The 16,380-nt window shown below is 47.6% G+C and overlaps 1 protein-coding gene across 1 annotated transcript in view; it reads left to right on the top strand.

Moving 5' to 3' along the window:
• Window positions 1–16,380, top strand: part of ADAP1 (ArfGAP with dual PH domains 1) — a 51,343-nt gene that overhangs the window by 33,303 nt on the left and 1,660 nt on the right. The window contains exons 5-10 of the mRNA XM_027656554.1: window positions 9,261–9,373; window positions 11,116–11,262; window positions 14,208–14,291; window positions 15,188–15,250; window positions 15,572–15,643; window positions 16,081–16,309. Coding sequence (XP_027512355.1) covers window positions 9,261–9,373; window positions 11,116–11,262; window positions 14,208–14,291; window positions 15,188–15,250; window positions 15,572–15,643; window positions 16,081–16,309 — 708 coding nt within the window. The remainder of the gene's footprint in view (window positions 1–9,260; window positions 9,374–11,115; window positions 11,263–14,207; window positions 14,292–15,187; window positions 15,251–15,571; window positions 15,644–16,080; window positions 16,310–16,380) is intronic.

Genomic DNA, 16,380 nt, shown 5'->3' with positions numbered 1-16,380 from the left:
ATTGATCTGTGTGAGCAGCTACCCAGGCTGAGATTTTATTTATTGGTGTGGGTAAGAGACTCCTAAAGATCTAAAGCTATTCAGGGCTTGGAGGCTCCTGATCCCATAGCGGGGTTTTGAGGATGCCTGTGTGAAATCCAGACCTTCGGGTGGTCCCTGGTGCTTTGCAGGTGTTTCGAGCTGAAGCCTCAGCAGCAGGTTGGTGCAGCTCATCTGTGGTGTGTATGGAGGGTAAAAGTCTCCTCATCCCCAGCTCTTTCAGGATGTCACCTCTTTGCTTTCTGCACAGGAGTCATTGCAGTTGTGTGTGAGGGCTGCATCTGCCTTCTCCCTCGCCTTGCAGAGGTCCAGGCAGGACCAGCTCTGTGGTGGGCAGGGGGGATGAGTGTGGGATGGAGGCAGCAGTTCCTCCAAATGCCAGGAGGGAAAGCTGCAGAACATCCTCTCATGCAGTTTCTGTGCAAGTAACTCACAGTGGCTGCAGGGAGGATTTTTTTTTTTGAAGTGTTTATGTCTTGCCCAAGGAGGATCCTTGCCCTGTGGTTTGGGAGCGGTTTGGCTTTCAAAATTCAGCTCCTGAAGTGAACTGCTGTACAGGTGTTATTATGACTTAGCACTGCATGCCTGTCCTTAAACGTTTTCTGGCCCAGCTCTCCATCTAAATCAGGCTTTGAGTGCACTCAGTGCTGGTAAATGGGATGAGCATCGCACTGGGAACCTCCCAGCTTTCATCTGCCTTTTATTATAAAAGACTGGCTTCAAAAGATCAGAACCTGAAGGTTATTTACCTGTAACAGGGTTTTTTCTCTGAGCAGCCAGCAGCTCCCAGGTGGGTATGCAGGGATGCCACTTGAAGAGGAAGCATTTGATTTCCAAGTAAAATTAGATTCCACATTCAATTCTCAATAACGCAAGCGCAAGGCTTCCAGGAAAGACATTTTCTGTAGCAAGGGGTTGTAACATCTCCCAGTAGATACAATCGAATTGCTCTGCAGCAGTCAGCTATGGTCTTATCTTTAATATGTAAACACTTGCTCAGTAATTAAGTTACCACGGAAGTTGTACTGTGTCGATGGTCAATTATAAGATAAACTGATAAGAGGGAGGATGTGGCTGTGTTCTCTACCAAACCTGATATGCCTGAAGCAGACAGGTGAAGACTTGGGAACTGTATATTTTGGTGTTTTCTCCTGATATTTGTTCCCACGCAGCATTTTCAGGGGAGGTGAGTGCTCACTGGGAGATCAATATCACTCCGCTAAAAGAAGTTTTTTCTCTGATAAGAGTCCTTTGCACCACTTTACCTTGCAGTCTCTTGCCCACTGGCTGTCACTTCCTGATGCCGCGATTTCCCACCTTTCATGCCCCTGATGGCTGCCCTGGCTCCACAGAGGCACCTCGTGTGTCTCGTTCCGGCCACACTCAGTCGGCACAGGGGGAAAAGTGATCCCATCTGAGAAACCTTCCGGGAGTATGAATGACTGTGCTAATGTCTTTGTCACCTGAGAGCTGCTCCGTAGGGAATCATAACATGTGATTAAAGAAACCAGTTAAAAACAGCTTAGGAAGCTGGATTAGGTACATGATCTCTTATTATGGCTCCTTTCAGCTGACAACCCGGTGAAAGAAGAGGGGGTTTGGATTACATGGGGAAACATCAGACCTGACAGGAGTGTTTTCTGAATGTTCGGCTTAGTGGTGTCATGTACAATTTTAATCAGATTTAAATAGTGGCAAACATCACAAGCTTAATGGATTTCAGCTTTATTATTGGGGCTTTGCTTGCAAGCAATTTGGATTTTCAGCTGTGAGCCAGCAATGAAGTGTATTCACAATGACATTAAATGGGACTGGAAACCCAGGGACCAACGTTGCATTTAAATGCCACATGTGTATGGGGACAGACCTCGTCTTCTTTCTGTCAGACTCAGGATCTTGATGTGTAGTTAAGCTCAGCCCCATTTTTTTTCCATGGATATGGTGCATTTGGCTCTATTTTCCGTATTTATCTGAGCAGCTGGGTAGCTGAACTAACAGCTTTTTCTATTACAATGGTTTTGCTGCTCAGGATGAAGCAAGATGACAATGTCTTTTTGCAGTGATCTGGAGAGTTTGTTTTCCATGCTTGGCTTCAACCTTTAAGTTGTTCTACACATGTTCTAAAATGGTCTCTGTCCTCTATTTTAGGGGACCTGGGTTGCTCATCCCATGCTCAGGCTTTGAATGGTTTTGGCTGTGCTGGTTTGGTGTGATTTGACCAGAGGAAAAACAGTCTCTGAGGACACTAAACACCTGTATTTCTGCAGAGATGTGGTCCTGCCTCCAAATTGGCTCTTTTGGGGCATCTTTTTTACGTTGTGGGAGAAGATGCCTTGGAAGAAATCAATATTGAAGGTGGTTTTGTAAAACACATTTGACTTTCCTCAGAGGGCTGGTAATGGGAGAGCCCTGTACCTCCAGCACTGGGGGACTGAGTATCCAGAGCTGTCAGAGACCAAAGATACCATTTCATGACAGCTGGTAGTTGAGGTCTGGTCAACTGGTAGGTGCTCCGGGTCCTGCATGAGCAGAAAAAGGAGGAAAAGGGGAACATCACATCGGTTTTTTTCAAATTCCCCTTCATCAGTAAAGGGAAATGTGTGTTCCTTCTCCCTTGTGTTTTCTGTGCCACCTCTCACCACCGACCTGAGGTTTCATCTACTTCCAGCTCTGAGCTGAGCATTAGTGATGGTGTTTTCCCTCAGAAGGCCAAGGAGATGTCTGTATGGTGTTATCTGAATCATCTACTAAATCCTGGCTTTCTGTCTGATGTAGCCATTCAAGCGCTAATTGCCTTTGATTAAGTCAATCGTTTGCAGAGTGAGTGGGTTAATTGGGTATTGTGGAAGCAATCAATCTCATCAGCTGCTTGCATCCATAGCTGAGGCTCGACAATGCAGCGGGACAATAATTGTTTTATGAGCTCCGGGAAGACAGCAGAGGCAGACTGGATGGCAACAGGAAACCCTTCTCTGCAAAATGGCCTTTAGGAAAGGTAATTTGGATGCTAAGTGCTCATTAAGAGAGGACGACTGTTTGATTAAGAGCTGGGAAACTTGGCCTCAAACTGTGCCTGCCTGAGAAAGTGGCTGCTGTGGGTGTCAGGGTGCTGCACAAGGGAGGTCTTAGGCTCCTTTGCCTGGCTGGATGAGGTGCGATGAGGTTGTGTTGTCTTAGCTGGGAACGAAGAGTTCTCTAAAGGGAGGTGAAGGGAGATCACTCCCTTCTCAAGCCTGTGACTGTGAGGTGAGACATGCCAGGCACCCACCTTGCATCAGGTGCACCAAGAGCTTATCTCCCAGGTGTCCTGGGGGCAGAGATGGGTTTGCAGGATCCCTGAACGCGTCCTCATTCACTCCTTGCTGAGGTTTTAATTTCTGAAGCGCTGAACTGTGCACAAACAGTAGCAGCTCTTGGTGGCTCTTCACCTGGTCGGTGCAGGAGAAGCCCTGGGGGAAGGATGCCCATCTCATTAGCAAGCCCTCCAGGTCCCCTCTGCCTCCTGTGCATCGGGATGCTGAGATCTTCAACACTCCTGTCTCTACACTGCTGAACATGGGACCAGCAGGAAGCGTATTTATCTGGAGATGACTGCAGAATTGTTTGTAGGGAAGTTATAAGCTCCTCAGCACAGCTGCAGACAGGGAAAACAAAGGCAAAAAAGCAAGCTGCTGGTGCTGTGCAGCAGAGTGGGGTGGTGTTTGCAGCTTTGACTGAAAGCTCTGAGGGGTTTGACCAACCTTGACCCTGCTTGCAGGAGGGCTGCATTATGTATGGGGAGGATGTGGACAGAGTGATGTTTTCACTCCATGAGAAAATTTAGTATTCCTTATTTTACAACTTGTATCGGAACGCAAATGCTTAAAATATTCAGATTGAAGTAATTGAAATGTCTTGCTTTGATGGTGGCTGAATGCTACAGGAAGAAATATATTAAAACTTAGAGCAATCAAACCAAACCATTTACATTGAGGCCCAACAAGAGGCACAGTTCTTTAGGCAGCCCTATTACAAGTCCAGTCTGTAGGGAAAACAGAGAATATGCCATCTTTTCCATCCAGCCCTCTGTCTTTGGATGGTGGGGGGGTTATTTTGGAAGGAGTGTCCTTCATACTCTTTGTTTTAAAAGGAGGTTGTGACACCGGGGTCAGAGGGGATGTGGAATGTCAAGGATTCACCACTCAACTGCTCCACATAATTATGCAGTTCCTTAACCTCTCAGAAAAGGTGGCCACATCATGTCTAGTGAGTACCTATCCCCCATTCTGCCTTAATTAACATCTTACAATGCTAATACAGCAGAGAGCTCAGCTCCTGACACACAGAGGAGTGGAGATATATACCCTGCAATTTCAGCAGCAAAGTGAAGGAGTTGTATTTGTATCTTCTCCAAAGCTCTGAATTGGGGTCAACACACTTTAACTGCTTAGAGGAAGGGAAACCTGCTTCTGTAGGAGGAGATGTGCTACCTGAACTCTAGGAAATGGGATTGCCGTTGGATTACTCCCACAAGTACATTTTTTTTCTCCTATTTCAGCCTCCCATGCTTTGTCTTGCAGTGAGAGAAGAGGGCAAGAAACCACATAATGATGCATTTGGGCTTGGGTATGGTATTGCATATGAAACTGCAAAGTAAAGTGCCAAAGAAACCGAAGAGCAGATGTGGTTTTAAGTCCCAGTTTATAATGCCTTACTTAAGATGGCAGAAGCAAAGGCCATGCATGGTTTTTGCACAGTGGATCTGATCCACTTAGTCAGGAGAGTTTTTTCTTCTCTGGGAACAAAGGCTAAAACTGATTCTGGGTACTTCCTGCAATCCACATTCTCAGAGACCAAAAACCCCCATCATTAACTAAGCACTGTAACAGCTTTCTGAGGTGGGGAAGTAGCAATATCCCTCTTCTTAAGAAATAGGGAACTTGAACCAATTGCTGGCAGAAGTCAGATAGAAAGATGGTGGCTACATCAGATTTTCGTGATAGAAAGTCCTCTCCCTTGCTTCCTCTGCAGCCCCTCAGACAGCAAGAAGGCTGGGCTACACCAGAGCACCCAGTGGGTCCTGCCAGTTTTACCTGCCTTGAAGGAGCATCAGACACCAGCCCACCTGAGCTGACACAAGGCCATGCACTATCTTCTTTTAAATCAACCAAGAGGGTGTCCCTGTTTTCTTTGCTCCCAGAGTTTTAGCTGTGGTGATGAAGTGAGTGTGGAAGTGCCAGTTCCTTATTTTACCTTGGAAACAGGTCAAAAATACCCATTTGGGTTGTGTGGTTTCAGGTTGTATTACGTGCCATTTGTTGGCTAACTTTGTCACGACTGCTTGGTGGGTTTTTTCCAAGTGTCACAGGTTTGTGCCACAGCAGCTTGTGAAGGCAAGTGGTTGATTTTCCTCCTTGGCAGACAGCTGAAGTGATGCAGAAAACTTGACATCCAAACAGCAGCGGTGTTAGCAAAGGAAAAATGGTATTTCTAAAGGGTGGCTGTAGGCGCTCTCCAGCAGGTAGTCCTTTCTCCAGTCACAGCTGGGTGCTGGTGATCAGTGGGATGATGGCAAGCAGCTGCATCCCTCGTTCTGGGCCTTGGCAGAGTGTTGGTGACATGATGCTGCACAGTCTAACACCAGTGAACAGCAGGTGTTGTAGGACTAGTGGTTGTTCAGCTTCAACATGAGCAGAACAGCCTTCATAGAGTCCCAGAATAGTTTGGGTTGGAAGGGACCTAAATCTAGTTCCAACCCCTGCTCTGGGCGGGGACACCTTCCACAGGTTGTTCCAAGCCCTGTCCAGCCTGGCCTTGAGTGCTTCCAGGGATGGGGCACCCACAGCTTCTCTGGATAACGTGTGCCAGGGCCTCACCACCCAGGAAGATCTGGATGTGGCCAGAGAACTCTAAATATTGCTAAGGTGGTTCAGCCCACAGAGACAAGGAAGAGAGGGTTTGGTTTCCAACTCCAATGCCCTCTGGTGTGAGATCTGTTGCCTGTTCAGCCTCCTGCAGTTTTGTTTCTCAGCACCTTCTCTAGTTGTTTTCACAACCCTTTAGATCGGGACATTGAGGACATGTCTTGCTGACACTGTTTGCCTGGGGAACCTGTTTGGGTTCATGTTGGGTTCAAGTCCAGTTCACAGTGGTTTGCACTGATGGATGTTGACAGGGATGCAGGCAGCAGGTTTGGGCAGAGCAGAGGAGCAGCTCCCAAGGATGCAGCCCTGGAGGCAGGGAGGGAGGGAAGGAAAAAGGAAAAAAAAAGAAAAGAAGCAAGCAGAAATCTGTACTGAAGAGCACTGAAATCAGCAGCTGGCTTTGTCAGAGCAGCCAGGAGCTCTTTTGCTGAGGCAATCTGTCTGGGAAGAGCTGGCATGTGAGGGATAACTCTTAGTTGTGTTGGGTTTTCTTAATTCTTCCTTGCAGTGGAAGGATACTGGGGAGTGGATACTGTGTTTGCCACAAAATGTTAGAAAGAGAAGATTAAAATAACTAAATATCTGTATGTAAGAAGGGCAGGGAAAACAGGGTTTCCAGCCTGACATCAACACTGGCTCACAGCCTTGTCCTGGGCAGCTCACCAAACCTCTTTGGGCTTCTCTTCCTTCATATATGCAGCTGTTACAGTGCCCATCTGCCAGGTGGCCATTAGGTAGACTTTACAGATTTGCAGTGATTTGAGGTCATCTTTGGGGAGATGCAGAACAATTTTTTCTTCATCTCTTAAGAGCTAAGAGTAATCACAAAAAAGGTGTTTTGGTGGGGGACAAGTTTTACCAGGAATGTCTGCAGCATCCTTTGCCATTCAGATGTTCATAATGAAACACTCAGGATGAGTGAACGGATGAGCCAGGACTTGTAGAGCTGAGCTGCTCTGAAAACTGAGCTCTGTGTGCCCATCATGCTCTGATGAGCCAAGCAAACCCCAGGTGGGGATTCCTGAAAGAAAAGATGGGCTTTCCTTCTTCATTACCCCCTGTTTGCATTTGGAGATGTCATTGTCCTTCTCACGTTGTCTCTCCTCTTTGTTGTTTGATGCTGATGTCCTTTCCTCTATGCCCAGCTCTCTCCATCCCGCTGCAAGATATCAGTGTTCCCCAAATATCAGTGGGGAGGCTCTGAAATCATCTCTGCCATTCAGTGGGTTGAATAGCAGTGACTTTTGAAGTACTCCCCTGCTGCTCCAACTGGCTTGGCATTAAAACCCAGCACCCTTCAGGAACAGAAACCACCTGTCCTTGGTTTCCAAACCACACATTCTGAGAGCAAACTGCTTCACGTGTTGCCATTCAGGAGAGCAGTTGGCCATCCCCAGCCATCAGAGCCCTGGCAGCAGCTCTGCCTCGTGTTGAGCAAATCTTGCATTTCACAAACGTATCAGCTGGGCATCAGCTCCTGCCTGTCTGTCTCCTGTCAGGGAGACATTCTCCTATCCAGCTCCATCGTGTACATCCTGCCTTAGGCTGTGTAGTGGGGTTGCTGATAGAGCCTGGCAGGGAGCAGCACCTGACTCTGCGTCAGTCAGAGCTTCGGCTCCCCAGCGGTTCTACCACGACAGTGATGTGAGCGCAGGAGGAGCAGGAGTCTGGGCCACTCCTGCACCAAAGCCCTTGGTCGGGCTTTGTTGGCTTCCTTGGCTATTTCCCCTTGCTCTTGGGGAGCAAGGGAGACTTGGGGCAATCCTGCTCCCTCTGGGTTCTTCTCTTTCTGACTCTTCAAGTGCCCTCCCATGGGGCTTTTTCTAGAAAAAGTACCCAGCAGACCCACAGTGGGATAGGGTTGAATTGATGGACTGAATGAGCTGGGTCTGCTCCTGGCTTTGGGGAAGACTCTCTCAAGGTGGATGAGTGCACTAGAGAAAGACCTTCAGCCTTGTTATTCTCCTGATGTGTCTGGTATCAGTCCCCTGGGATACTGGGCTGGTGCACACGGGTGACAATGCTCTGGTGGGGTGGAGCACTTCTCCTGCACTGGAGGGGTGGAGAGAGCTTGGAGGTGAAAGGATTAGGTGGTCAGTGGTGTGTCATCACCAGGTGCTGGCTCTGGCCATGGGATAACTGAGGCCTTTGGGCTGTCCCATCTGCATCTCTGGGCAGTGACAGGGACTTGGTGTCTGTTGGGCCTGCCTGGCTGTGGATTTGTGGGAGCACAGGCAGCAGGGGCTGCTGGATCTCATGGGAGGAGAGGTGCACATTCTGCTCGTGCTGGCTCACCCTGGGAGTGAGCTGTAATATTACAGGAGGGGTGTCCCTGCAGACAGTCCCCAAAGGAAAACACTTGGGCTGGTTCCTGAGGGGCAGCATCTACCTGTTCAGGGGGGCAGGATGAGGCCCTGCATTTTAAAATCAAGCCTTGCTGCAGCACATGCCCTGTATAGAATAAAGAGACAAAGGAAAAGCTGCTGAGAGCTTTAAATATTTCCACCACTTCCATGCAGTTCAGCAAGGCTTGCATTCAGCATCACCACAGGCTTGGCCATTGGCTGTATTTGTGGCAGACAGCGATGACTTTGTCTGATGTTGAGTAAAATATCTTTGAGGAACTGGAGAGAGTATTTGGTGCAGGATCTCGTAAGTCCAGCAGAAGTGTGTGAATTTTTTCTTGCTTTAGGTTTTAACATCATGGAAACATTTTATCTCACTTGTAACTGTAGAACCAATGTTGAGGAACTAGTTGAGGGATTTTTTTCTACATCTTTTCATCAGTGATTTAATCGAATCTGTATTGGGATGGACAAGTGAAAAGCAGGCTGAATAAGGAATTTCCACACACCACTGGCTTGTAGCAGGCAGGTGAAGGAGAGGCATTAATGTGCCATTTGGCATACGGGGGAAAAAAAAGGTAGTTTAGCTACTATTTGGAAGTTGTTATAAAACATAATTTTTAATTTTAAAATCCTCGTTCCTGAGAGCCAAAATTCCTGAGAGCAAAAATCGAAAAGGGGTGAAACTAAGAAAGGGAACACCATTTCAGTGGGGCTCTTTGTATAATTATATCTTAAATTGAGTGTCAGAGCAGGGACATCTGAAGCACAAACTGTTGGAAAAGAACAAGGGTGGAATGAAAAGGGCAAAGCTGAAGGAGAAGGCCTGTTTTATTTGTGTCTCGAGCGAAACAGCCACACACTTGGTCTGCTTAGTTCTGAAGTCAGGGCTCCATCTCCTCTTTTTTACCCCAACTCTTTTTTTAAATAGAGGATTTTATCCCTGGTTCTCTGCCATTCCTTTCTGCTGCAGGGTACCGAGAAGGGTTTCTGTGGAAGAGAGGACGTGACAACGGGCAGTTCTTGAGCCGAAAGTTCGTGTTATCGGAGAGAGAAGGTGCACTGAAGTACTTCAACAAAAATGACGTGAGTACCTGGGACTGCTCTGTGCAGATCACAGCTGTGAGAGCATCTCTGAACATGGGATTCCTGGGCCACCAGTTTATTTCTACAGTTTCTGTAAGCACTGAACCCCCAGTTGCTCCAGGACAAAAGCACCAGGTACAGCTCACTGCTCTCTTGAGTAGGGTTTGCTTGTGCTCCACCACCACAGTCATGGTGAGATGCCCCATCTGGCCAGTTCTGGCTTTGCACCATCCAGCTGACATGGGTTTCATAGTGATGGTTAGCTTGTGATGAAGGTACCACCACCTCACAGTGGTCACTGGGTTCTGAATCATCCTTTGCATAGCATGACATGCAATCTGGAGGGAAAGCTCTCTGTTTTCAGATCCCATGTCAAGTAGTATGGAAACATTGGTCTTTTTCCCCAGAGCACATTTCATTATTGTAAGTGAGAAATGGAGCCGTAACCATGAAAATTGCATTTGTGATGAATGGATGGACACTCCACTGTTCTGCACCACATACTGGGGGAAGCCAAGGTGTTTTATCTGATCTTTGGGTCTTCCCTGAACATCACAGCTGAGAGCAGCCCAGGACAAGCCACCAGACAGTTTTCTTAAGTAGTTGATGCAATTGTGGTGTCATGATGAGCCACAACCTGCAGAGGAGGGGAGCATCCACCCACACTTCTCTGTGGCTTTGACAGCACCGTCTTCTCCTTCAGCTTGGTCTGTTAAGGTGCAATTGCATCTCATGGAGAGGAGAGAGCCTGTCCTTACTGAGGGAGAAGTGAAAGTCCCACCAGCCCCATTCAGTCACTCTTGACTGCTCTGATAGTTTAAAGCTGCTTTGCTTCGTTGTTGACCACAGCTGTGGTGGGAACAGCGCTGTCTAGACATGTCCTCTGTGCTGGGATTTCCCCCTCCGTGGTCACCCACAACGGTTGTGTGTCCATGGCAAGTCCCCAAGTTCTCAAAGTGGCACTAACAGCTCTGCCAGCTCAAGATTTCTGCCTGGTGCTGGGGACCATAGCACCTTCTGTGCACTCTGGCTGTGCCCTAAACCTGGTGTTACCAAGTGCCTGATCTGTATTTGTTGGAATGTCTTATTCACACTTGCTGGTTCACTTCTCAGGGCAGTCCTAAAAGATGGTAAACTTCTTTCATGTAAGAAGATGAACAGTGCTATGGTGGTACCTGCCACAGAGGTTGCAGCTGGGGTGGTGCCTGAGAGGGCCTGATCCAGGCTCTCCATTGGGCTAACCCACCCAAGAGATGGGCTGTAAGGGTTATATTTGTGCCTCTGAAAAGAAAGTTCCAAGTCTGGAAGGCAAGGGGAGGAGCAGAGTCAGCAGCCAGTGGCTCATGTGAGAGGATGGGGACATGCACATGGTGTCCCTGCCAGCTGAGCACCCAGGTGTGATGTTGGCAAGGGGGATAATCCTCTGTCTTTTGGGACATGGATGAACTGGCTGTGGGTGCTGGAGATGCAGAAAGCATCCTGGCCTGTTAATTAGCAGTCTGTAGGATTTTTTTGCATCTCTGCTGAATTTTGCAGAACAGAGCATTTTTCCAGGCTGGCGGGAAGGACTCACTGATGCCCAAGCAAAGCCTCTGATATCTCATCACCAGGTAGTTTTGTGGGCTGGGAATCAGGTCTTTTTAGCTAATGGCCTCAATCAGGAGTTTTTTCTGACCAAATGAACTGCTTTCTGGTTTGAAAGCCAATTCTCAGGTGTTTGCTCACTCAGCTGTCTTTTTCAGGCAAAAGAACCCAAAGCAATTATGAAGATCGAACACCTAAATGCGACTTTCCAGCCTGCAAAAATTGGGAACCCACACGGACTGCAGATCACTTACTTGAAGGACAATAGCACAAGGAACATCTTTGTCTATCATGAAGATGGCAAGGTGAGGGCACAGAAGTGATGAGAAGGGTTGGGTTGTGGTCCTGGAGGTCAGTGCTGCCCAGAGCCAGCCTGTGGCACACCAGGCTCTAACCAGCCTGGAATTGCTGGGAGGGGGTGGAAAGAATGGGGGTACAGGATGCAGAACAAGTTTTGAGCATGTTTGTCATGTCCTTCCAAGCACAAAGGTGGCAAAATGTGTCTTCTAAGTAACAAGATGCAAATGGAAGGAATTGCTATTCCTCTGCTTGCAACCTGGGAGAAGAGGATTTTTTAAGGGAGGCTCCTCAGTGCCTGGAGAAGGAGACGGGGTGGATGGAGCAATGAAAGATGAGGGGACTTAATCCAAAGACTCACCAAAGGAGAGCAAACTGGATTGTAGGAGAAGTGAGGAATTGTTGTTCTACCTGCCTCATCCTTTATAAAATGCAAATATTTGTGTTTGTATTGAAACAAATCCCTTGCTCTGATGCCTCTGAAGGGAGATGTGAAGAAGAGGGCTCATGGGTCTGAGGCTGCTCAAAAATTTACCCTCCCCTCCATCCTCCACTCTGCCTGGTGGGATGTGCAAGTCCCATGGTGCAGAACAGGCACCACTTGTGCAAGCACAGCACAGTGTCATTCAGGTCACTCTCAGGCACCTTCTGGCTGCAATTTAAACCAGAATAAGAGGAAGAAGCTCTTTCCTGTGAAAGCTGCATCCCACCATCATGCCTGTGTCTGTGGTTTGCTGGGCTTTGGTGGTTTGCTTAGCCAAGCTGTGAGGAGTGCAGTCAGGGTTGTACTGTGTTTTGGGTTTGGGGTTTAAAGTGCTGAGGTTTCTGTAGGGGGCTGGTGGAAGGAGCAGTGTCACCGGTCTCATGCAGTAGCTCCACTGTGTCAGTAGTTTGGCAGGATGTGCTCTCCTGCCATCCAATAATGACCTGGCTGAATTTTTTTGGACTACCCTGAAATTGGTCTGTCCCTTTGGCTGAGTGAGGGCTGCAAGAAGATGAAACTCTGGGGTAAGTTCCTGCCCTTTGGGACTGGAGGCTGCCCCATCCAACATGGCCTTCAATACTTCCAGGGGTGGGGCAGCCACAGCTTCTCTGGGAAACCTGTGCCAGGGCCTCACCACCCTCACAGGGAAGAATTTGATCAAACCCCATTTCTGGTGATGGGTGATCAATATCCCAAAAGGAATTGACTGCTGGAAGTCAGCAAGGGTTTCAGCCTCTGCTTTTCTGCATCATGATCAAGAAGGAGACCCACAGATAGATAAATATATATATATGTATATATATGTATGTATATATATATGTATGTATATATATATGTATGTATATATATATGTATGTATATATATATGTGTGTATATATATATGTGTGTATATATGTATGTGTATATATATGTATGTATATATATGTATGTATATATATATGTATGTATATATATGTATGTATATATATATATGTATATATATATAGCCATCCAGTAGGTGATTGCATGAGATAACAACCTTTTAACATTGCAGCTCATTGGTTATTATCTCCTGCCTGGTTTGGTCATCATTAACTTCAGAAGTGAATTCCTCTTGCTGATCCTCTTTGTGATGGTATCTGGGATCTCCTTAGCTGCTTAGAGTAAGGAAAGCAAGTGATAAGTGAGTAAAACCTCAGACAAGCAGGTCAGAGTTTTCCAAAATGTTGTTTGTCATATTATGTTTCGGGAGTTTTTCCTTTCAACTTGAAGTAGCTTAACAAACCAAAACAAAGCTTTTAAATATTTGAAGATGGCTGTTTGCCATATCAGACCATTTTTGAGAAACCCCAATTCAACTCCTTAAAACTGAGATCTCACAAATTTCACAGAAGAGCCTTTCCCCCCACCCCAATCATTTTTAAAGCATAAAAAAGTTTAAATCTTACTGAGGGCTGACTTCTCCTTTGATATGATCTTTCCTACACTACAGCGACCTCACCTGAAAGGGCTGACAGTGTTTATTTTAGGATTAAGTCTGGCTCATTGAACATGTCCCTGATGTGTGAAGCTTCATGTGCATTAGTGACAGCTGGACAGCTCAGCATCCCTCTCCCACAGCTCAGCATCCCAGCATCCCAAGGAGGGAAGCTGTAAATATCCCTTCCAACATGCCTTTCCTTTTCTCACACCCTCAGACCACAAGGCAATGTTCGAGTGCTTAAAATTAATGTGGCATTTCTCAGTGAAACCTTCAAAGAGGCATCTGGCACAATACAAGCTCTGTGGGTCTCACCAGAGGCAAATGAAAAAATGAGTTTAAAAACAAGCAAGTTATAAAACAACTATTTTTTAGGGGGCAAAAAATGGAGACAGAATTTTGCCAAGCAAAGGACAAAGTGCCAGAGCTTCTGGGAACTGAGCTTGGACATAGATGTCACTGTGGCTTTCTCTAAAGGACTCGCAGACATAACTGATAGAGTGGGATACAAAGATAAAGACATATTTAGCTATTCTTTTAGCAAGACACTGAAGTATGTTGCTAGATTTCGGGTGGGATTCAGGCATTGCTCAGATGTCCTGCCAGAGGGGCTGGGAGGGCAGGGGGAGTGAGGGGGCTGCGGGGGTGTCAGGCTGCTTTTGCACCAGCCAGCACATACCAAGCCATTTTATAAGGTCAGGCTCAATATCTCAAATGCTGATTTGGGGTTGGTTTTGCCAGTTCAAAGATGTGTTTAAATCCTTCCCTCTGCAGAAAGCCCCTTGGTGCTCACTGGTTGCTGCAGAGCTCTGTGCACATCTGGCAGCCCAGGACAGCAGGCAGATGTTCCCCATCCTTTGCCTGTTTGCTGTATTCTGTATTTTTTAGGACTGCTGCTACACTGTGCTCTGGCATTGGGAACAGCAATCAGAGAGATAAAATGCAGCAGGACCAGGTTATTTGGTGTGCAGACTATGTTCCTCACTGTGCTTTTCTTTCTCTTTATTAGGAAATAGTGGATTGGTTCAACGCCATCCGGGCAGCACGTTTCCATTACTTACAAGTGGCATTCCCTGGAGCCAGCGATGTTGATGTGAGTGCTCCTGCAGTTTTGGTCGGTTTTTTAATTTCCTTTTCCCCTCTTGCTCATTTTTAGCATCTTGTTAACAAGCTGGAAGGCTTGGGGAGTGCTCCATCCTTCGGAGAGTTTTACAATTACCAGGCTGAAATGATTGTGGTGGGATGTCGAGCCCACGTGCAGCACCTGCTCCCAACACCCAGCCTTGGAAAGCACATGCACGTGCAGTCACACATGTTCACCCTCACAATGTGAGTCGTGTGTGTAACTCCAGCACTGCCATGTGTGTGGAAGCTGTCAGCGTCTTCCTGCTGCTGTAATACCAGAAAGCTGAAACAAAGGCTGTAAGGTAGAAAAGATGAAAGCAGGAGGATGTCAGTGCCATACCCAGGCCTCTGGATGAGTTCTTGTGTGCAGGTCAATGCCTCCTGGTTTATGAATCTCTGGCTGTATTTTCCGGGTGCTGGAGCTGCTAATTGTGTTACCCTTTGCTAATCTAATTCCAGAGGCTGCACTGGCAGCCAGGGCTGGGGGTTGCAGTTGGTAACATCACTGGTGCTGGTTGTTCTTGATTACTCCCTGCTACCTCTTTGACCGTAGATTTTGAAATCTAATTGCCTTCCACTAATTACCTGGGAGGGGTCCAGTCGGCTCTGAGGTGCAGGGTGGCTCCTTCTCTGGCTGCCCCGGCAGCCCTGGGGCTCCTCCTGGAGGCTGCTGACTGTGCTGGCGAAGTGCTCAAAGATGTTTCATGGTTCTGCACCCACCTCTTGGGTGGGTTCAGGGCTGGGGCCAGCTCCGTGTGGGCTTTCCTTCCAGTGACCCCCCAGCCCTGCCCAGCACACCCAGTGACCTCCCAGCCCCCTCCAACCTGACATTGCTCTCTTTTCTCTCCTCTTCGGTTGCCCCAGCTGGTGCCAAAGCTTTCTAGAAACTACCTGAAGGAAGGATACATGGAGAAAACAGGGCCAAAGGTAGGATATGAAATATTTCTCATATATTATATTTTACCAGAGAGGCAAAGCTGTAACACCATACATTTTTATCACCTGGGAGCAAACATGAAAAAAAAAATCTAAAACCACTTCACAAACTCACTGGCCTTTCCTGCAAGCCCCCATGGTACAGCTGGCCCAGCCCCTGGCTGTGGTGGCTTCTGATGACCCAGAAGCTGCCTGTTCTCAACTCCCCCAGACCATCAGGGTCCTCCAAGTGCCTTGAGACTCCTGGATCATGTCTGGTAAGAGAGAAGCTGTGCTGTTTCAGTGTGTAATCCAGCATTTTTGACTCTTCAGCAAACAGAGGGATTCAAGAAGCGATGGTTCACCATGGATGACCGACGGCTCATGTATTTCAAAGATCCCCTGGTAAGATGAGGGTGCCTGGGCTGCCTGTTGGGAATTATCTGCAATAATAATACTAGTAATTATAATAATAGTAATAATAATAATAATGATAGTAATAATCTGCAGTGAAGGTCAGGCTGGTGGGAGAGCCAAGAGGGCACGAAGCTGTCACTGCTCGGTGGTTCTGCCTCGTGTCCAGCGTGCAGTAGCTCTGTTCATAGATACTCACCAAAAATTCTTTGGAAGCCCTGTTCACCGGGCATTCTGCATCTGGATTTTGGCTCCCTGCTGTTGGTGCTGTATTGTGGGTGCCCCTGGGGGATGAGCAGGGGTTCTTGGGGTGGCTGGTGCTGTTGGGGTTTGGCTCATGGTGATGCAGGGTGAGCCAGGTTCCAACTGTCTGGGACCCAGTGCCCCCTTTACACTCACACCTGCCTGACTGCTGTGCTGTCTCCTAGGATGCCTTTGCTAGAGGGGAAGTTTTTATTGGGAGCAAGGAAAACAGCTACAAGGTGCTGGAAGGGCTCCCACCGTCCACACAGGGAAACCACTGGCAGCACGGGATAACCATCGTCACCCCGGATCGGAAATTCCTCTTTGCCTGCGAGACAGAGGACGACCAGCTGGAGTGGATTACGACCTTTCAGAAAGTCATCAGCCGGCCCATGCTGCCTCAGGAATATGCAGGTGTGTTTCCTGGATGTCAGCCTTGGCTCTGCTATTTCCCAAGTGCTGGAGGATGTGATGGCTGGAGGGGG

This window comes from Corapipo altera, unplaced genomic scaffold (assembly GCF_003945725.1).
Source record: "Corapipo altera isolate COAL_440 unplaced genomic scaffold, ASM394572v1 104, whole genome shotgun sequence".
Lineage (NCBI taxonomy): Eukaryota > Metazoa > Chordata > Aves > Passeriformes > Pipridae > Corapipo > Corapipo altera.
Note: the sequence above shows the minus strand (reverse complement) of the source record. Positions and strands in the feature narration are given on the sequence as shown.